We start from the raw sequence: 22,730 nt of genomic DNA on the forward strand, positions 1-22,730 counted from the left end.
ACACGTTCATAAAAATGAAATATTCCCTGCTATGGTTTGTTGGTTTGCTCAAAGGAGAAGAAGAAGAGTTCAATTAAAATGTCCGTAAAAGACTGGTTTAACAGGAGGGATCATAGTCGACACTGGTAGGTGGCACACGGAGTCAACCTTCATCAGAATAAAAGAGTAAACCGCCTTTTGATCATATTGTATGCAAACCTGGTTGTGCTTTAAAAGAGGTCACGTGACATTAACACAGGTCGTAAACGGGTCACCTGACACTAACACAGCAGCTACACCTCCTACATTACATCTGTGACACCAAAACTGACGAAATGATGAGGAGGAGGATGAACGTTTTGTAGGGTTCAGTGGAAACAGTAAATAAACACAAAGAGCAGCTGTGGTCACACTCACCATGTCAGGGGGAGACGCGTCGCCCAAGAACACTGCAGCAGATTTAAAGAGCACTTAAACTTCCCTGTGCATGTGGTCTGACTACGGCAAGCCTCGAGGGCTAAAATGGAATGGCACACGGGGGAAGTGAACCTGCAGCGCTTTGTGTTCAGAAAGCACCGACGAGGGAACCGCAGCACTGGGATGTGAGTGGGATGCACTTCAGAGGGGTCACTTTGAGACCTGAAGTGTTGCTCAAGTGTGAAAACACCCTATATTTGAAATAAACACAGGATGTGTTGTGTTATTAGCAGCGCAGTGCAGTGAAGTTAAAAGGCAGAAAGGAGGCGGATCAAAGCGAGGCTTCGCACTGGGATGTGAACAAATGCATGAGAGCAGTTAAGAACAGTAGATAAATGTAAAAGTGCCTTTCTCAGACACAAGGACACTGTTCAAAGAGCAAAAACACAAAACTAAACGGCCAGATCAGGAGAAAGAGCGAAAGTTACGAGAGAGTAAGAGGGGAGGTGAACCATGGGCACAGAACAGGGCTACTCAGGCCCCAGCCAGTGAGAACACACGTGTTCAGAGTCTGGTCTTGAAGATTCTGCACGACTTGACCGCAGCCACTTGGACATGGCGAAAAGTTAGAAATTAAGACTTAAGATTTGGTTCCAGCGTCCCTGGACAGGTCTACGCCAGGGGACTGGAGAGGAGGATCAGGGCTTTACGATTTACCTGTCGATCTATGTTCCAACCCTCACCTGTGGTCATGAGCTCTGGGTAATGACTGAAAGAACAAGATCCTGAATCCAAGCGGCTGAAATGAGTTTCCTCCTCAGGGAGGCTGGGCTCTCCCTTAGAGACAGGGTGAGAAGCTCAGTCCTTCAGGAGGGAATCAGAGTAGAGCTGCTGCTCCTCCATGTAGAGGAGTCAGTGGAGGTGGTTCAGGCATCTGGTGAGGACGCCTCCTGGATGCCTCCCTGTACCAGTACACTGAGAAGCAGTAACGGCTGCTCCTGTTACTAGTAGCACAAAGCTAACATTGTGCTATGAATGTGCATGTATGACTTGGTCACAACAAGCAGCTTCTCGCTTCTTCTGCTCTCAGCGTGATGATCTTTGTAGTCTCACCTGCACCTTCAAGACACACACACGCCACAAATTTCACAGCTGCGGTACTTACTGATGTGTTTCGTTTTGTTTAACTGTCAGACCCTAAATAGAACCTGCTCAAAAACCTCACTGACGTGGAGATGAGGAACTCCTACCTGCATCGGTTGACTGACTCCGGTTGTTTAGCTGCTCTGGTGCCTTCACACTGAGTGCAGGTACTACTGGCTATCAGCTGCTGACATCTGTCTCCTTCCCTCTGAAAACCCAGACAGTTCGGTTGGGTTCTAGGGAGGGGATGATGGGTGGAGATGGAAGTGATAACAGCAACTGAGTCAACCGTGGTGAGGAAGACGGATGATAATGATGCAGTGAAAGGGAAAGAATATGAAGAGGGTGCAGAGACAGCTTGGCTATGGAGAGATAGAGACAGCTTAGGAAGGAGGGATGGAGTGAGTGAGAAAGAGATTGAGGCATTCAGTGCAAAAGCAGAGCAACGATCCGTTATACAGGAGCGTACACGCATCTTTCAGAAGAGCAAGCCGCTGAGAGTGACAGTCATTTGAACAAGTAGATACGGGACGAGAGGAGGGCGCATGTATGATAACGGAGTCATGTCAAATAGCAGGAGCAGGGATGGATGTGGATGCTCAGAGGGCGAATGGAAGCAGACACGATAAAAGTTCCAAATCAAGGAACCAGAAAGACGGCGAACAAGAATGAGTCAATTGTCGCCCACATACCAAGAGAACAAGAGTTTCATCCTGGAGCAAACTGACAGGCCAAAGTTTGTGTTTTCGGCGTGCAGCTTTCACTGCAGAGCAGCAGCCGCAGCCTGCAGCTTCCCCACTGAGCGCCAATCCAGTGAAAATGGGTTTCAGTCTTAGAGAGCCAAGACGTGTTTTCACAGCCGTGCGTCATCTCTACGTGCACGTGGGGAGGATCCAGGCCCTCTGGTTTTGAGTGTGATGAAGAACAACAGGGGCTGCATTAAGAATAAGGACATTAACACACACATACACTCGCACACACACAAACTTTGGAGCAGCTTCTCACAAGAGGCTTTTGATCATCAAACCAGTGGCCTGGTGGAAACATGAAAATAAGTGGTGGGTTCAAGTGTTACCCCCAGTTATCATATGGTCCCATTCTACACCCCAGCCTGTGTCCTCAAGCAGTTTCTCACTACACGTGCACGCACACGCACACACATGCACATATGCACACGCCTTCTTCCTCTACATCATTACTTCACCATTTTGTCAGTATATTGAGGTACCCAGGTGATGGCAGACGCTGAGCACATGTCCACGTGTAGATGTGGTTATGACATGCTCCATGTCCACGTGTAGATGTGGTTATGACATGTTCCATGTCCACGTGTAGATGTGGTTATGACATGCTCCATGTCCACGTGTAGATGTGGTTATGACATGTTCCATGTCCACGTGTAGATGTGGTTATGACATGTTCCATGTCCACGTGTAGATGTGGTTATGACATGTTCCATGTCCACGTGTAGATGTGGTTATGACATGCTCCATGTCCACGTGTAGATGTGGTTATGACATGTTCCATGTCCACGTGTAGATGTGGTTATGACATGCTCCATGTCCACGTGTAGATGTGGTTATGACATGTTCCATGTCCACGTGTAGATGTGGTTATGACATGTTCCATGTCCACGTGTAGATGTGGTTATGACATGTTCCATGTCCACGTGTAGATGTGGTTATGACATGTTCCATGTCCACGTGTAGATGTGGTTATGACATGTACCATGTCCACGTGTAGATGTGGTTATGACATGTTACATGTCCACGTGTAGACATGATCCGGAGCCAGTTTTGTAAAATTCAGATACATATTAGTTATTTTCTGTGAAATGTGCATTTCTATGTTTAGATATTTGTGACTAAACCCACAGATCTGGCAACCAAGCGGCAGCTCCTGTACGTGTCATCACCTCATCATCCAAAGATCACCTGCTGTGTTATGGATAATTTTTGTTTCATCTTTTAAATCTGACGAATGTTTAATAATGTCAAAGCAAAGGCATTTGGTGACGTCTGAAACACGATGACCAGAGAAGGTTTTTTTGATCCCAGGATCACAAAGATGAACAGCGCGTCACGTGTCCTCAAACACAGGTTCCATAGTCATGCTTGAAGTCGTGATTGTGGTGAAACAGACGGTGTTAGTCACTGGTTTGCCTCCTCTGACCTCCTGCACAAGAGCACACCCTTGCTCACAGTACCAGAACCCTCTGGCCTACCGGTGAAGGGGGTGGGGGGCACCAGACTAATTCTCTCTCCAAACTGTTCCACCTAATTTGCATTGAAGCTCCCCTCTGGAACAGTCCGTGCCATCTTCTGTGAGATATCATTGCAGGTCATGAAAATACCAAATGGCCAAAGACAGGAACAAAAACTGCTGGTGGCAAATCAAATTACCACACGACCAGTACAAGGTCACTACACTTGATGTGGGCCGGCAGGCACAGCCTGACGCCCCACCCCCCACCACGTTTGCTCCCTTTCATCTCTCCCTCACTGCCTCCTGATATCTTAACCGCCCCCCCCCCCCCCCCCCGGGTCTATCAGGTGCCAAACAGCCGGAGAAATAGTGTCACACTGGAGGTTATCGCAAGATATCCACAAGGACGCATGAGCCATGAAATGTATTCAGACCAGAGGTTAAGATGTAGACGTGTGTGTGTGTGTGTGTGTGTGTGTGTGTGTGTGTGTGTGTGTGTCTTAACTTTCAGGAACACAACCCAGATGGTAGAACAAGTAATTGGGGAGGACACATTCAATATCGGACACCATGTGTGCCCCCATCAGGTAAAGACAGATTTGTGGGTCAGTATTTCGGGTTCAGGCCAGCCTCCAGACTGAGGGGCGGCGCTGTGACTCTGATCTACCCCTCACCGCTCCTTGATTTGGTCCAATCCGTACACTCCTTCTACGTGTGAATCAGAGAGGGAGCTGGGGGGGTCTTTGCACGGTCACATGTCTGAGCGAGAGCCAACGATACGCTAAACCCCCAGCAGTTCTCCGTAAATCGCTGTAAAATGGCACTTTCAAAGATGAACGGTGACAGAAACGTCAGTAAAAATTGGCAAATAAGAGAAGAATTGAGTGAAAGATATGTGTTTATCCTCCCACACACCTCAGAGAAGCTTCTGTCTGAGTCATGAGCGCACAGACACAACACGCGTCAAGGCCGGCAGCCCACTCCTCCATAAATGCAAATCCACGACTGAAACCACTGTCGAGCAACATGCTTAAAAATTGAGACTTTTTCATCCCTGCAAAGTTTCCACTGAAGTTAATAAAAATATCCCAACATTTTAATTTAGATTTTCTGTTTTGTTACTGTTTTTGCGAGAGCTGCACCCGCGACACTCAACCAGTTCCCTGCAGACTTGGCCAGTTGTGTTTGTGCAGGGAACCGGGACCTGAACTGGAACCCTGGTGTTGGTGTCCAATCTCCCTCAAACATACCTGACCCCAATGATAAGACCTTCTTCAAGGGTCTCTCAGGTGGCGATCGCGGCCCCCTGCTCGGAGGCCTGTGGGTGTGTGTGTGTGTGTGTGTGTGTGTGTTTGAGTACTATCCTCTGATAAAAACCTCAATTTGTGATTACACAGACGCTGCACTGAAAAGAGATAAAACTGACAGGCACTTACAAGCAGGCAGGAGCCGATGCTGCTGGTGCATCCGTCCGCCTCTTCTCTCCTTCTGGACACACGTTTATTTCTTTTTACTCAAAAGCACATTTGGATGGGAAAAGCAACAAATCTTAACATCACCGTGACGCAAAACACTAAAAAAACCCTTTTTAATGCAATGTAAAGTACCAACTACTTCTCTCACCTGCACAGCCGAGGTGAGTGTCTTTCTGTACATCCGTGTGTGTCTGTCGGACTTCGGTTGGAATTTACATCAGCCAGTAGCGCCTTGCGAGCTTAAAACCTACAAGCACCAGGGACTGGGTGACCTGGCTAACTCTGGTCAGCGCCTGTTAACACGTTTACCTCAGTAATTGAATTATTTGCTGCTTCAGACTTTCCTAATGTACAAAATGTATCACATTAAAGGAATGGCTCATGCCACAGAGGTCATGTGACACTGAAACGGTAGAGCAGACCACTTCCTGTTCCCCTCCTCTGACTCCAATCAGGCTCCTGAACCATTTAAGTCACTGGGGCTGTGAGACACTCAAAACTATTTATTTGCCATTTATCAGTTGTTTCATTCACACTTCAGTTCCAGGAGGGGAAAGAATCTGCAGTTCATCCAATGACGGGGGAGGGGGGGGGACTACAAACCAGAGGAGCCCCTCTCACTGGATGGTAACTGAACTCAGTTTTATAGAGCGCTTTTCTACCTCAGCAGCACTCAAAGCTCTTTACAGTGTCGTCTCATTCACCTGTTCACACTCACCCTCACTCACTGATGGTGGAGCTGCCATGCAAGGCACCAACCTGCTCATCAGGAGCAATTATGGGTTCAGTATCTTGCTCAAGGACACTTCGACATGGTCACCAGGGTCGAGGATCGAACCAGTGACCCTTTGGTAACTAGACGGCCACTCTACCCCTGAGCCATGCCGCCCGTGGAGACAAAGTTCTACACCTGTGTGCAGAATGAGTCATCAAAGGTGTTTTACAGGGTAAAAAGACTTGGATTGTGGTTAAAAAAACATCTTTGAGGTGAAGGTGTAGATGGCAAATTTTACAGAAAGTCTAATTCATGAGAGAAGGAGACAAAGACCTTCATCCCTACAACGGCAGCGCTCTCATGATGAAGGCAGCAGTGAGAGAAGTGAGAGAAGAGGGAAGAAGTGGAAGCCAGAAGTCTGGGCACACCTCCACAGAAAGATGGCGCCGCTGTTTGATGCTCTCAGCTGTGCCAACGTCACGCACAGGACGGCTGCTCAGCAGTTTATCACAACAGACAAAAGCAAGAAAGAGTAAACACACACACACACACACACACACACACAAACTGTGTCTCTGTCTTTCTGTCTTTCTGTCTTTGAGTCAATTGTAATCCCAGAAAAAATTGCTCTGGGACCTGTTCTTACAAAACTGTGCTGCTGCTGTGTGTGTGTGTGTGTGTGTGTGTGTGTGTGTGTGTGTGTGTGTGTGTGTGTGTGTGTGTGTGTGTGTTTTCCCCAGAGTGGGAGAGCAGTACCTTCCATTCTGTCTCCCTTCATAATCCTCCACTCAGTGTGTGTGCGTGCATGCCTGTGTGTGTGTGCGTGCCTGTGTGTGCTTGCGTGCCTGTGTGTGTGCGTGCGTGTGTGCTTGCGTGCCTGTGTGTGTGTGTGCGTGCCTGTGTGTGTGTGTGTGCGTGAGTGCCTGTGTGTGCATGCGCGTGTGCGTGCCTGTGTGCGTGCGTGCCTGTGTGAGTGCCTGTGCGTGCGTGCCTGTGTGTGTGCCTGTGTGTGTGCCTGTGTGTGCATGCGCGTGTGCGTGCCTGTGTGCGTGCGCGTGCGTGCCTGTGTGTGTGTGTGTGTGTGTGTGTGTGTGTGTGTGTGTGTGTGTGTGTGCATCAGTCACCTCATGGTAGTGCTCACTGCTGGGGGCCTAAACACACTAGAGGTGATCTGTTGTCCCTCTCACCTCACACCAGAAATCTACTGCTGAATGTTTCATTAACTGTCAAGCGCAGAGAGCAGCAGGTGCAGGAGGAGAGATTCACTGCATGAAGAGAACAAACCAGACATTCAGGAGTGAAAGAGACACCAAGCTCACAGGACAGGACCAAACAACTGAAGCCACAAGACCACAAATCAGCAAAGACAGATGGAAACAACAGCGCCAAGAGTCCAGCGGGCCCAGGACCAGGCTCAGGACCAGTCCCAGGACCAGGCTCACGACCAGTCCCAGGACCAGGCTCAGGACCAGTCCCAGGACCAGGCTCGGGACCAGTCCCAGGACCGCCACTTTCGTCACTTTTGAAGGTGTTGAGTGAAACTGTGTGAACCAAACAGCTGTGAGTGTGACACTGACAGTGGCAGCACCAACTGGAATTTCAATGCGATCCAGCCGCAGTCCATGGTTCATGACCATAATTAGGTCTGCCATCAAACAGCTGCTGAATGGAGGGTCCCGAAAGAGGGTGGTAAACAAGCCGGTTCTGGGTGACTGGTTTCCAGCCTCCAACAGCAGCCACACAGTTGAGCTGCTGGAGCTGAGCGGAACAACGCGGTGACACGCTAGCGGGCGGGAGGCGTAAGATACCACATGTATGAATACTGAATACACTGCATTTACATGTTAAGTGGTGAAGTGTAACTGCAAGCCCAGGGCAGACAACACAATAAATATGTTATATTATTAATATGTTATCTGTTGGATTCGTCTCCAGCAAAAATGTGCTGCACACTCCAGGCTCCCCATGCATGATCAGACTCAGACAGGAGGTCCCGTACAGGTGCTTCCCCTGCTGTGATACGCCGTCCAGCTCCATGGTTACAGAAGCAGGGGCTGCAGCCAAGCAGATAAATGCACCAGCATAGAAGAAGACCATCCCATCACACATAAAACACCTAATGGATGAAACAAAATCCAAGCCCTAAGACTAAATTCCTCGTAGACACTCAGAAAACGACGCCAGGCCTTAATGGACACCATTAACAACTTCATCTAAATATCAGGAAGAGAAAGCTGCAAGAGGCACATTCCAAACAAGCCTCTCAGCAGTAATCCAGCTTTCTGCCCTTTTCTTTTGCGAAAAAGGTTTCACAACCAAGAGCAAGTACCGGAGGTCGCCGGCGCCTCCTGTCGGTCCAGCCAGCAGCGTCTAGTGGTGTCTTCATCTCGCAGCTGCTGGAGTGTCCAGAGACACTGAGGGAACCTCATTCTCTCCCTCTGCTCTTCAGGGGGATGGTTGTGTCTGTGCTTCATATATTCCTCAGTTTTACCACGGCGAGATGCAGCACTGAGGCAGTGGCGTCCTCTCAGCTTGATGCACAACTGCACACGTGTGAATGGAAGCGCAACATTTTTCAGATATTTAAAAGCCAAAGAGTCTTTAAGAGACCTTGTTGAGACCTTTTCATCTTAAAATCCATTCTTGCTGAGGGACATTTTGATGGCTCCTCAGTTTTTCTAGTGAGGTTCTGTTTACTCGTCTCGAAGGCCTCATCAGCCTGTGCCGTTACATCACTGCAAAAAAATGAAATGAAATAAATATCTTGAACATGACAGTAACGATGCTGTGGCATTATTTCTGTAAAAGAACTTTTTTGTCTGCTATTTATTGCACTTAGTAAAACACTATTTAGAAAACAGCTCGTCAAAAGGCTTTCTTTTTATATTTTTAATCACTGAAGGTCACCCACTGTGCTAATCAGGGTACTGGTCCAGCAGCGCCCACCCCTCACGCTCTCACGCCTGTTTGTTTCATGTCATCTTGGTTATCTGAAGGTTCTTGTGTGATGTTCTATCGATTCCTCACTCAGCACTGATCCCAGAAGTCAGAGGAAGCTCTAATCCCTGCATCCCTGCTTGCCACGAGAGCAAGTCCTCCACTCATCCAGTCCCGGTCCCAGGGGGCGCAAAAGTGTGGCTGTGTTTCACGCCAGTATACAATTTAATGCCGAGCTGGACACGGATGATTTGACTCTTCTCCCTTACAGCATCAACCTCCAGTCGAACACGAGTATCCTTCTCCAGCTCCTGTTGTCCCTGCTGACCTGAGTCTGCGGGACAAACGCACCACTAAGTCCCGCTGTCCTCCACAGTGCAAGAGGAACTGGACTCTGACCCTGAGCTCAGCTGGTCCCTGCTGGTCGGACCACTGATAACAGGACTTTAGTGCTGCAGTCTCAGCAGGCTGGTGCTCTGCTGGTACCCATGTCCGCCACTCTGCAACCCCCCACCAAACAACACAGCATGGAAACTCTTTAATGTCCCACAGGCCGTTTCCACCTCTGCGTCCTAAACACTCGATTACATCATCAAGTCTTTAATTCTGACTCGATATCAGGACCTCCACTCAGTTCCAGTGCATCTGCAATACTACGATGCTGGTGCAGAAAACTGTCAAGTGTTGAGGTGTTAGGACAGCAGGTTACACACACACACACACACACACACACACTCACACACACACACCCACACACATACACTCACACACACACACACACACACACACTCACACCCACACCCACACTCACCCACACTCACACACACACCCACACACACACTCACCCACACCCACACCCACACACACCCACACACACACTCACCCACACACACACTCACACCCACACACACTGACCCACACACACACTCACACACCCACTCACACTCACACACACACACTCACACCCACACCCACACTCACACTCACACACACTCACACACACACACTCACACTCACACCCACACTCACACCCACACTCACACACACACTCACACTCACACACACACACTCACACTAACACCCACACACACACTCACACCCACACCCACACTCACACTCACACTCACACCCACACTCACACCCACACACACACTCACACCCACACCCACACTCACACTCACACCCACACACACACTCACACTCACACCCACACTCACACTCACACCCACACACACACTCACACTCACACCCACACACACACTCACACCCACACACACACTCACACCCACACTCACACTCACACCCACACCCACACTCACACCCACACTCACACACACACTCACACCCACACACACACTCACACCCACACCCATACTCACACACACACTCACACCCACACACACACTCACACCCACACACACTCACACTCACACACACACACACACACACACACACACTCACACTCACACCCACACACACACTCACACTCACACTCACACCCACACACACACTCACACCCACACCCACACCCACACCCACACTCACACACACACTCACACTCACACTCACACCCACACACACACACACCCACACTCACACCCACACACACACTCACACTCACACAGCATTAAAATAGACAGGAGGAGCTTATAAACATGTATCAATCACAAATCAACTGGACGCTAACAGTTACTGCTGCTAAACTGTGCTGCTGTGTAAGCAGGTGGGAGATGCTGAAGGTTTCTGAGTGCAGTGGTTTTTCACTTGTTTTTGCTTCATCTGAGGCTACAGGCGAATGCATTACAAGCTGGAGGTGTTGGGGGTGAAACAAACACTTAAAGATGCCACAGTGCTGTTGGGAGTCTTAATCCTGACATGCTGTGGTGCTTCGATTTTTGAACTTCGCAGCTTTATGAGGATGCAGCACTGAGCTGCTGGAATCTCGTGAGACTGAGCGAGTCTGGCTGTGTTGGAGGTTAGCAGCGCTCAGTCTGCCAGGTCAACAAGCAGGTGTATGTGTGTGCATGCTGGGGCTGGAGGCCCTGGTCCCCTGCACAGATTCAGGAGGATAAATTAACATGTCCCCCATCCCCACGTTGACCCACCTGTCTGATGGCACACAGCAGTTTCCCATAGCAGAACACGATCACCAGCAACGGCACGATGAGGCAGAAGACAAAGAGACAGATGATGTAAGATATGTTGTTTGCTGTCTTGGCCTTCCAGTCAACCGAGCAGGTGGTCCCGGGACCCTCTGGGCCGTAATGACTCCAGCCGAAGAGCGGTGGCAGGGTCCAGATGAGGGAGTAGACCCAAGACAGGGTGATGCCCAGAGAGATCTTCCTGTAGTTGGACGAGTCGGCCTCAGTGGGGGCCATCATGGTGCTGTAGCGCTCATAGGAGAGGACAGCCAGGGAGATGAGGGACACGATGCCTGTGGCAGGATAAACAGAACACACACACACACACACACACACACACACACACACACACACACACACACAGACAGGTTACAATCCATGCATGTGTGCAATACACATCAGCTTATGCTCAATAGAGAAAAACTCATACCTGTGGACAAACGCTACATCAACAAAATGTCTCTATTACATTCGACTGCTCCTCATTAAATGCACCACAGTCCTCATTTTCACATGAGTTCACATTCGGAAGCGAACGTCCGTGTGTCAAGCCCAACATGATGCGATGCTAAAATCACCAGCCATTTCATTTCATGTGCAGCAGCTGTTGTGATCTAAGCAGCAGCACTGCGTGGAGGTCTGACAACTCACACATTTACAAACATAAAAGCGCTTTAATTTCCCCGTAAACATTCAGTAAACGCTCTCTCGATCTCGCCACCTCTGGGAAGGTCTCGTTTATTTTACAGCCAGTGTTCATGTTGACCCGGCAGCCTTTTGATCCTGTTTGCTATTTGTTAGAGGTCGAAGCTTCACAGCACGATCAATGAATGAACATCATCAAATCTCCTCCGTGACTAAAGACGATGAGTGTGTTTTCTCACTGTGTGTACTCACATAGCGCAAACAGATTCATCACTGGGTGTATATACAGTGGACACCCTGACAGCAGTGGGACAGCATGTTGTTGTCTCAGGCCCCCAGACACTGCACTCATGTTGCTCTCCTGCAGACCTCTGAGCGCTGGGCTTTTATTAGCTCTTTTACTGCAATATTACAGAAGCAACCCAGTTTCACAACAATGCTGGACCTGTGGGCTGAGTGGTCATCACCGGAGGACGTTTGCTCTGGTGTGACATACGTCCAACAACAAAGACTCCCGCTGAATCAGCCAGTGCCTCTCCATGTGATTTGATCACAATACACAGCGATAGGATAGCGATACTTAGGCCTAGAATATCAACGTAGTGTCACAGGGAAAAGTGACATATCGCTGTATCGACATTCCAAATGACTCCGCTGTCCAGGTCCACATTTCACCAAAGGAACTGAAGAAAGCGACCCCACTGTAAACTTCAGTTCAACTGCAGCAAACAAAGACAAATGCTCGCCACAGGGTAGGACGCTTGTGTCAGCTACAGCTACGGGGAAATGCTGAGCTCACACAGACACTGTCATCAACTTTTGCAGGAATCTTGCTGGGTTGAAGTTCAGCTGGACCGTAGATTAATGAACAAGCACGACAGAAGCCCTCTCCTACCTGAGGTTCTGGATGAAGACCCCATGACACCTGTTGTGTGGACACCAGAAGTTACATAGGGACTGATTGATACTAGCAGCTGGCTGCTCTTGAGGCTAATAAACTGCTTTGGCGTTGGCTCACTTTTTATCACTCAGACGAAATCTAAAATTCTGTAGTAACTGATATGAGGAAGCTTCTCATCTCCTCTTAACAAAACTACTTGTACACATGTCCTCGTAGCACACCTTCCCGTGACATGTCTCCTTTTCACACATCACATCTCACAACACGTCTCCTCCTAACCCAACTCCTGTCACGTCTCTTCATAAAACATCTCCTCGTAATGCAACTCTTTATAACACATCTCCTTGTGACACGTCTCCTTTTTTACCAGTCTCATAAGACATCTCCTTATAGAACATCTGCTCGTAACATATTTCCTTGAAACACATCTTCTCTTAAAATATTCCTTGCTCCACATCTCGTAAAACATCTCCTTGTTGCACACCACTGTTACATTCTCCTCAGCTCAGAAGTAGCGACGGGCCCATTGTGCTGTTACACACCTTGTTCAGACAGAACAATGAATACCACTCGTGCTTTAGAAAGCAATCAAGCAGTCTACACCTCGGATGCAGGACTTCGGCATCACACAGCAATCTTTGTGTTTCTTTGTTCACGATAAAGTTCAATATCAGTTACAACCTCTGTAGGACTCTTTAACTGCTCATTAGCGACCGCTGTGGGGACGAGAGGAACCGGATGTTCAACGATGCCACTCACTCCTGCACCACTCTGTGCTCGGATGTTGCGACACCATTAATGATACAGAACACATCCACATTTCACACTGATTTTCTGATATTAAATATGGACACGTAGCCGACATTTCACAAGCTCCATCCGCTTCATATCAGTTATTCCTTACCTCCGAAAGCGTTAGCCAGGTGAAGCAAAGCACAACCTTCTGCGTTAACAAATGTTTCAGAGCAGCGAAGCAGAATTTTATGCAGCATCAGTCTGAGATAACAGCTAATTATGTACCAGCAGGTCCGGCGTGAACTCCCTGGCTGAGTCCAGTTGCGCACTTCTAGCCAGTATAATGCCGGTATCGGCATCAGGTTGACTGGAGACCCTTTTTCTTCAGCATGCTACACAAGTGTTGCAGTTGAGGATGTCAAAGAGGAAAAGGCACTTGTGATGAGAGCAGCTCTCTGGTGCAAGTGTCAAGCAAATCTTCAGGTGGTGCAATGGGACGGAGAGGACACCTGTTTAACTTGGGCTCTAACTTCCTAGCATTCGAAATCAAACGCCATTCGTCATCGGGTCGCCTGGAAGGATCCGAGGCAGCGGCAGCCGGATCTGATATTCTATAATGAAACACTTTATGATCTGATAATGTCTGAAATACAAAATTCCTGCATGTGATGCTTCCTCACTGCTTCAGTCTTAAGTGTCTGTCAGAAACATCTGCATTGGTGTTATATACCTGATAGTGTGTATCCACAAAAAGACAGTTTGAATGAAAAACATGAGATTGAATGAAGCTGTTTATCCCATAAATCCCCCTATAAATCTGACACAGATACGAACGCCGTGAGCTCTCACCAGGCTTTTAAATGCCTGGCTAATGTGTTACGCCAATCGCCAACATTACATATCTGTGTCTTTGCTTTAAGAGAGCCATAATTCACTATTTATTAGCCAGGCTCATTAGCTAGCTAACTCATGCTGACCTTTATGGCTGCGCGCCATTGTTCTGCTTTCTTTCTCCCTGCTGAGGCGACTTCTTACCGTCCTAACAAATTAACATCACTCAAGCCAGGTGTTGCCTGCGTCTACGTGCCGTCCATGTATATATGCATTTCCTCGCCTCAGGATGTGTGCGTGGTCATCCATTTTTGTGCTCATGTCTAGCTGGTTTGTGTGTGTGTGTGCAAGTGTGTGCGTGCGTGTTCAGGAGGGCAATCTAACTTCTGTATGCAGTGCGAGGGCTCAGCAGTGCAAGGTTAATCCAGTGACTGTGTGCAGAGTCCACTTGAGGTGGGAGGAGGAAGCCAACGGTATGCAGGGACACGCCGACCTGGTGTCACAGAGAGACTGAGAGAAAATCCTCCTGCTGCACCTCCACATCATAACAGAAGACAAAAAAGTTCAGTGAGATGGAGAAGGACATGCAAAGAGGTGGGCAGCAGAGGTGAGCAGGAGCCTGAAGAGCAAAGCCTGAGTGAGGGAGGGAGGGAGGGAGGGAGGTTGTGGGAGAGTAAGGGAGGGAGCAGAGCGAGGGATTGAGCGAGGGAGGGAGTGGGGGGGGGACTGGCATTAAGTCGGAGCAGCGGAGCTTCAGTTAGTTATTCAGGCGGTGTAACGCGGTCGAGCAGACGACTGTCGTAGCACCTCGGGGTCTGACGGCTCTGCAGGAACGGCCTCCGTTCACAGAAGCGGGAGATGTGATGAGGAGAAACTCTGTCGCTCTGTCACTGCCGCACCAGCCGCGTTCATCCAAACAACCGATTTCACTTTTCCTGCCTTTGACCCCCCACGCTTCCTTTCACTCTGTTCCCATGAGCCCATTGAGGAATAATTCATCCATAACCAATGGAGGCGCTAATGATGTCTGCCAGCCATGTCTCTCTCTCTCGCTCTGTTCTGTTTTCACTCACAAGCCAAAGTCCTGTCAGGTTTTAATAAACTGGCTCCTCGTGGACGTCGGTGTTACACATCCTCAGCTGGAGCGTAATCTCGCAATGACGCTTGAGTTAGTGAGAGCATGGACACGATCAGAGTGCATCTCAGATCCACACACACACGTCGGAGGCATGCTTTCTTCTCCCCAGTAGGACTGAAATGAAGTAATCCGGTTCTGGAAATTGCTGACTTTTCCCAGAGGAAGTGAAAGTAGTGTGCAGGAGTCTCTTTTCAATTTAAAAGTTTGACAGATTCAAGAGGTTCTTAAGCAAAAGGAAATCAATTTAGTTAAGCTGAGCAGCAATATATCAGGCAAAGTAGTGCCGGGGGGGGGGGGGGGGCACATGCTGGATATCAAGCGTTAACACAACCTGATATGATCCAGCAGCACAAGTTTCCATGTAAACATTCAAGTAAAGTTTGAGGGACATAAAGAGAAAAGTTGGATATCAGAGGACGTTTGTGGCTCCTTGCTGCTTGAAGGAATGTCGTTTCCAGCTTGTTAGCAACTGCTGCGCTGTCTGCTCGGATCCGTCCTGTCAGAACCGGCCGGTACTGGAGGCTCACACACTTCCTCCTCAACAGGGCTGCAGAGGCTCACATTCAGACTTCCCAGCATCTGAATGACTGATGGGAAGTCTGAGTGACAGTCCAGATGTTTGTCTACAGCAAGCCATGCTGGGGGGGGGGACCGGCTCCCTGCTCTGATCTCCAGTCAGCTGCTGAGAAAACTCAGGCTGATTAACAAACGTGTTCTGGAGTGAAAAGGTAACAAATGAGTCACCAAACAGTGACAGCGGCAGTTACATTTGATCATGTGACCCGCGGCCATGAAAACATGGAGAGGTCTTGGAATTTCAACATTTCCATTTTAGGCCGGGGAAAGTTTATGGGGAAAAACAACAAACAAAGTAATAACATTTAAAAACAAAAATCAATGTGCTTGATGAGCTCCTGCAGATTCGAGGGAGCTGAGGGAATCAGAGCTCCGGTATCGATTCGCTCTTCCTGGACTCTTCTGATCCGAGGTTCTCTTATTTTATCAAATGTGTTTTAAATGCGGTTTGATTGACCAGTGAGACAGAAGCGGACGTGATGGAGAGCAGGCCGCCACAGGGAGCTTCAAAGGCGGTTTGGCAGCTTTGGCAGTAATTAGAGTCGCTCACGGAGGAGATCTGGATCGACCGAGACCAGGACGGCAGACACGAGTCAGGATCCACGAGTCCTCCGGAGACGCCTGACGATCTCCTCCAGAGTGAAAGTTTGGAAGTGTTGGTCTGCTGGCAGGAACTCCTCCGCTCTAACGTTCGTGTGTCGGACATCAACTTTCCCTCCATCGAGCCTGATTCCAGATCAGTCTCAGCCTCGGACAGGCGGCGAGCCGCCGCGTCTGTCGTCCGCCTCCTGCGGCCCCTGGTGGCATTCATTCCGGCATAAATGCTGCTTCCGAAACCCGCCATCGCCTCCTCCAGGACCGAGACCGAGCCCCCCCGCCCTTCCTCCCCAGGTTCCAGCGCAGCCCGACAGCTGAAGGAGGCCGGCGAGGCTCCCTCACACGCCTGTACTCACGCCGAGCGTCTGCGGCGACTCTCCCGCAGCGCAGTGGGCAGGAAACTGCCGCTCACCTGCGCGTGTTCATGTGCAGCTTTACTCGCTACGTTCCGCAGCGACGCGCCGCCGCCGAGGTGCGCGCGGCTCCCGGTGAGCCGAACACACGGCGGGCACTTTCACCACCGACGGTTCGACAGACGAGAGAAACCAACTCAAAGATGCGCCACGGACCCGCGAGCCCGGGGCGAGAGACCGCGCGGCGCAGCCTGCTGACCTCCGGAGGAGCCGCGCCGTCACCCGCAGCCATACCGGGAGCCGCCGGTCCGTCGCGGATCCATCGGGACAAAAAGACATATCTGGATTTGTACTCACCGAAGAGCGAGTTGGCGAAGCCGTACCACACGCAGCCCCCCTCCCCGATGAGCCAGCGTCCCTGCGTGCTGGCCGCGAAGCTGAACGGGGTCCCGAGCACGCACACCAGCAGGTCGCTGACGGAGATGTTGATGAGCAGCAGGTTGATGGGCGACCGCAGCATCTTGTAGCGCCAGAACAGAACCAGCACCAGCAGGTTGTTGAGCAGCCCCAGAGCGCCGATGAAGCCCAGGCACACCGCCACCACCAGGTTGCCTGTCGGGGTGAGCGTGGTCCGGGACGAGCCTCCCTCCGGTTGCCCTTCCCCGGCACACAGGGCGCTGTTGACCCCCGCGCAGCCGCTCAGGCTCACGTTGGAGACGAGCATCGCAGCCCGGCGGCGCGGCGGCGGCCGCGGCCACGGACGCTGATGTGACGTGAAATGTCTTTGTGTCCCTGTGTGAGTGTGCTGATGTCCGAACAAGCTGCAACACTTGTTGCTTTGCCAGAAACGATAAGTGGAAAAGTATAACTATGGGATGATAATTAGTTGTTTGGGGAAACTTTGTGCGTGAGTTGCGGTTGTGCGTGAGGGGGGCGGTGGAGCTGCGGTGGTCGGGCCGGGGTTTGCTCCACCGTGTGGCGGGCAGGGACTCTGTCCAGAGACGCTGCTGTCTCTCACACCTGCACCGTCCCTCTCCGGCCCTGTTTAAATCACTTTCGCCCGCTAACCAGCTGCTGACGTAGAGGCGGGGGGGGGGGGGGGGGGGTGCTGCCATCATCATCATCGTTTGGCTCAGGACGGAGGGCTGAAGTCAACCTAAGAGAGAACCCCCCCCCCCCCCAAGTTATTTCATCCCGGAGGAGCGGCTTTATTTTTATTTATTATTTTATTTCCACGAGATAACACCGCATCTATCTATCTATCTATCTATCTATCTATCTATCCATCATCTATCTATCATCTATCTATCTATCTATCTATCTATCCATCATCTATCTATCTATCATCTATCTATCATCTATCTATCCATCATCTATCTATCTATCTATCTATCTATCTATCTATCATCTATCTATCTATCTATCTATCATCTATCTATCTATCATCTATCTATCATCTATCTATCTATCTATCCATCATCTATCTATCATCAATCTATCCATCTATCTATCTATCATCTATCTATCATCTATCTATCTATCCATCATCTATCTATCTATCTATCATCTATCTATCTATCCATCTATCTATCTATCATCTATCCATCTATCGATCATCTATCGATCATCTATCCATCTATCTATCAATCTATCTATCTTTCTATCTATCTATCCATCTATCTATCTATCATCTATCCATCTATCTATCTATCTATCCATCTATCTATCCATCTGTCTATCATCTATCTGTCTATCTATCCATCTATCTATCTATCTATCTATCCATCTATCTATCTATCATCTATCCATCTATCTATCCATCCATCCATCCATCTATCCATCTATCTATCATCTATCCATCTATCGATCATCTATCCATCTATCTATCATCTATCCATCTATCTATCCATCTGTCTATCATCTATCTGTCTATCTATCCATCTATCTATCTATCTATCTATCTATCTATCTATCTATCATCTATCCATCTATCTGTCTATCTATCATCTATCTATCATCTATCCATCTATCTGTCTATCCATCTATCTATATAGATAGATGTGTGTGTATATATATATATTTATGTGTGTGTATATATATATATATTTATGTGTGTGTGTATATATATATATTTATATGTGTGTGTGTATAAATAAATATATGGTGATTTGGGTCTGAAGGTTCTCCTGGTTCTGTTGCTCCCTTTGCTCTTGGAGGGTGGTTGTGAACCTCATTAATATTCATGAGGAAAGTGACCTCATTGGCTCATGAATGTCTTCACCCTGAACCAATCAGGCAGCGCTCCAGTTTTCCCAGGACACAACAAATAATGAAGTAAAAGGCAGTTTACAGGAGGAGTGGCGCCTGCCCTGCTTCGGAGGGACGACTGGGATCACATGTCCAGGTGAGGTGGCGGGACGCTGCTGTGGAGCAGAGATGATGTGATGAGAGGTGATGAGGTCTCTTTGGGCCACTGTCTTCCACTCAGTTGGCAAAGAAGCAAACTTGCTGTGACGGGCTGCTGCCACAAGGATCTAGAGGGACTTCATTTGTTTACATCCACAGAGGCGATCAATTTAATAGATCCTCCATTGTTCTGGCTCTGCTTTTCTTTTCTCTTGATTCAATCTGTGTTATTTTTTCCATCTATCAGCGCTCACAAACTCCCGCATCCTCCAGAGAAGCAAATTAAGCTGCATGCAGCACCAGAGGGCCTCCTAGAGCACCAGAGAACCACAGAACACCAGAGAACCAGAGTACCAGAGAACCACAGAGCACCAGAGAACCACAGAGCACCAGAGAACCAGAGTACCAGAGAACCACAGAGTACCAGAGAACCACAGAGTACCAGAGAACCACAGAGCACCAGAGAACCACAGAGAACTACAGAGCACCAGAGAACCACAGAGCACCAGAGAACCACAGAGAACCAGAGTACCAGAGAACCACAGAGCACCAGAGAACCAGAGTAACAGAGAACCACAGAGAACCAGAGAACCACAGAGTACCAGAGAACCACAGAGAACTACAGAGCACCAGAGAACCACAGAGCACCAGAGAACCACCGAGTACCAGAGAACCACAGAGCACCAGAGAACCACAGAGCACCAGGGAGCACCCTAGAGCACCAGCGTCTCTCAGAGCGCCACAGAGAACCAGGGAGCAGCTTAGACAGCCATAGAGCAGCACAGAGCACCAACACCCTTATGACCCACCAAGTGGGGAACATCTGGTGAGACGCAGTGTTTATAACTTATCTTAACATGTCCTGATCCACTTTGCTACTCTGTTAATATTTCTGAATCAATAAATTGGAATGGAAGTTCAAATAAAGTAGTTTTACCTCCATTTTAATTGGGTTATCAACATAATAACCAATAGATATTTTTCGACTCGATACCCAGAAACTTGTATTTCCAGCTCTATTTTTATCCTTCTAGTAATGACTTGGAATACTGCAGCGTGTAGTATCAAACTATACTATAATCCCAGCACTAACAAGTACATGGAACATACAGCTGGGGATTATTTTTGGTAACTCATATTGAGGAACGTGGCACGCCTGGGCCCGAGGTCCATGTCATGGAAAGTCCAATTTCACCACTTCGGATGCATGTACAAAGTTTTGTGAGTTCTTGTGCATAATTTTCACCTCAGCAATGAGAGTCCTTTCAGGAAGGAGGAGTAAAAGAAGACGAGTTCCTCAGGTTCTTTGTCCGGCTGCGATAGTTTGGCGCACCAGCTTCTGCACCACCAGCTGAGAGGCCAGCACAGCTCCCCTCACCTGCTGCCGGTGCACCTCTGCGGGCTCTGTCCTGAGCCTGACGTCCCCGAGTGCCACATCTCTCAGCCTCACATAGCTGGAAATATACCAGCTGTTTAGTTTGAGGAGAGAACAAAACGTCCTGAATTTAACCAGATTGTCACCAAATAATTGTTTTTTTTCATATTAACATCCAGACAGAAAGTGTGTGGAGAACCACAACGTAGCAGTTGAAGGCTGTTCTTGTTCCCTCCACTGCTGTATGTGTACACAGCAGCCACAAAAGCTGAAGAAGCACCGACACAGAACGTTAGCCGTTACATGATAATTAAAAAGCAGGTGCCGCTGATCAAATGCTGGCATTTGTGTGAAAGCTTTGTTCTCAATTATGCATTGCTGGCTAAACTTTGCCCTCTGCAACTCTGGTCTCTGCATGCCGCTGGAAAGTCACTGAACCAGATGAGAAACTTACTCTCGCCTTCCACCGTCTCTGCGCATCCCCCCACCAAATAGCCCCCTAGTCGCATTGGAGCAAGGTAATTACCCGTGAAAACTGTACAGCGACATTTACTCTGACAACATCTTCCCCATATACTCTTCTAATTGGGTTGAATTGAGACACTTGGGTTCTATTGTGAGGACCACCCCGGTTTAATCATCTCAGTGGGACTGGGCACTTGGTATTTTCCTGGATTTCTAGGTCAGCTCGGCGGCTGCTCTCTCAGGAGGTGAGCAACAAGGACCTGTGCGAGGTGAAAATGAGGGGAGCAGTGCAAAGGTGTGATGTAATTTGTTATTGATTTGTTGTGTCTTATCATATTAACTCTGTCCTGCTCCTCGTGTTACCTGGATGTTCTGAGGAGAACAGAACTTCATCGTCTCTGAGCTGCTGCGGTCAGGAGACCTGGGGGGTTCACCGGGTTTGTCTGGATTATGAACATCAACATTTTACACTGACATTTGCTTTTAATGAAGCAGTAGGATGCATCAGGCTTAAATTGTGAACATCAAGTTGGGGAAGATGCTAGAGGTTTCTATCATCAGCCACGTGCAGATGGTGAGCAGGACCTGAGGGGGGGTACCTGGCACCCCCCCCCCCCCCCCCCCCACTGCACTGAATGCACTGAAACAGTCAACTCAGCTGAAGGTGAAAGCCAATCTGTGTCAAGGTGCCCATCTGGAGGCTCCTGTAAAGAATGGTGATGGGGGGGGGGGGGGTCCTTGGTATTGTAAGAAAGCAGTGTGGGGATAAGAAGCCCCTTCAAAGGAGTCAGCTGACCACTTCAAATTAAACAAAGGATCCACACTTTCACAGGAAAACACTTTGTCTAAAATGTTTGACTCATTTGGGAAGTTCTTGTCCAGTCTCTGCACTGGACTGCTACCTGGAGCCTCTGTAGCCTCAGCACTGGACCGCTACCTGGAGCCTCTGTAGCCTCAGCCCTGGACCGCTACCTGGAGCCTCTGTAGCCTCAGCACTGGACCGCTACCTGGAGCCTCTGTAGCCTCAGCACTGGACCGCTACCTGGAGCCTCCATGGCTTCAGCACTGGACCGCTACCTGGAGCCTCCATGGCTTCAGCACTGGACCGCTACCTGGAGCCTCAGCATTGGACTGCTACCTGGAGCTTCAGCACTGGACCGCTACCTGGAGCTTCAGCACTGGACCGCTACCTGGAGCCTCAGCACTGGACTGCTACCTGGAGCTTCAGCACTGGACCGCTACCTGGAGCCTCAGCACTGGACCGCTACCTGGAGCTTCAGCACTGGACCGCTACCTGGCTGGGGCTCAAAACGGTCTTCCCCCACCAGCCAAATGTGCTGCCGTAGTTGTGGAAGTCTCAGTTTTGTTTTACAATCCGACGCCTCAGACGGGCACACAACCTGACGTTTGCTTCTGTAATTCTGGATGACTGCAACTGTGCTGGGATTTAATTGTAATAAACGGATCAAAATGCTGAAATACCTACATCATCACACCGATTAGACCGGAGCATGTCATGCTGTGACAGGTCTGTTCACACGATGATGTTTGCTTGCAGAGGACAGATTTATCCACATCTCCTCCACTGGTTGGGCCTGTGTTTTTTCTCTGTTACCACTTTCTGCCTTTAGTTGTAGTACATCAGGGTTCTAAAGTTCTCTGGTGCGTCACTGGGCTGGTGGTGTTGGCTGCGCGT

At 49.1% G+C, this 22,730-nt stretch overlaps 1 protein-coding gene across 1 annotated transcript in view; it reads right to left on the reverse strand.

Annotated features, from left to right (window-relative positions):
• tmtopsa (teleost multiple tissue opsin a) overlaps positions 1-17,797 on the reverse strand; it is a 63,969-nt gene extending 46,172 nt beyond the window's left edge. Inside the window, exons 1-2 of the mRNA XM_086204839.1 lie at positions 17,146-17,797; positions 10,977-11,305 (exon numbers count right to left, since the gene is read on the reverse strand). Coding sequence (XP_086060965.1) covers positions 10,977-11,305; positions 17,146-17,512 — 696 coding nt within the window. The 5' untranslated portion in view covers positions 17,513-17,797. The remainder of the gene's footprint in view (positions 1-10,976; positions 11,306-17,145) is intronic.
• Between the last annotated feature and the right edge of the window lie 4,933 nt (positions 17,798-22,730).

This window comes from Aulostomus chinensis, chromosome 5, assembly GCF_037954235.1.
Source record: "Aulostomus chinensis isolate RoL2024-O1b breed Wild chromosome 5, RoL_Achi_v1.0, whole genome shotgun sequence".
NCBI classification, from domain to species: domain Eukaryota; kingdom Metazoa; phylum Chordata; class Actinopteri; order Syngnathiformes; family Aulostomidae; genus Aulostomus; species Aulostomus chinensis.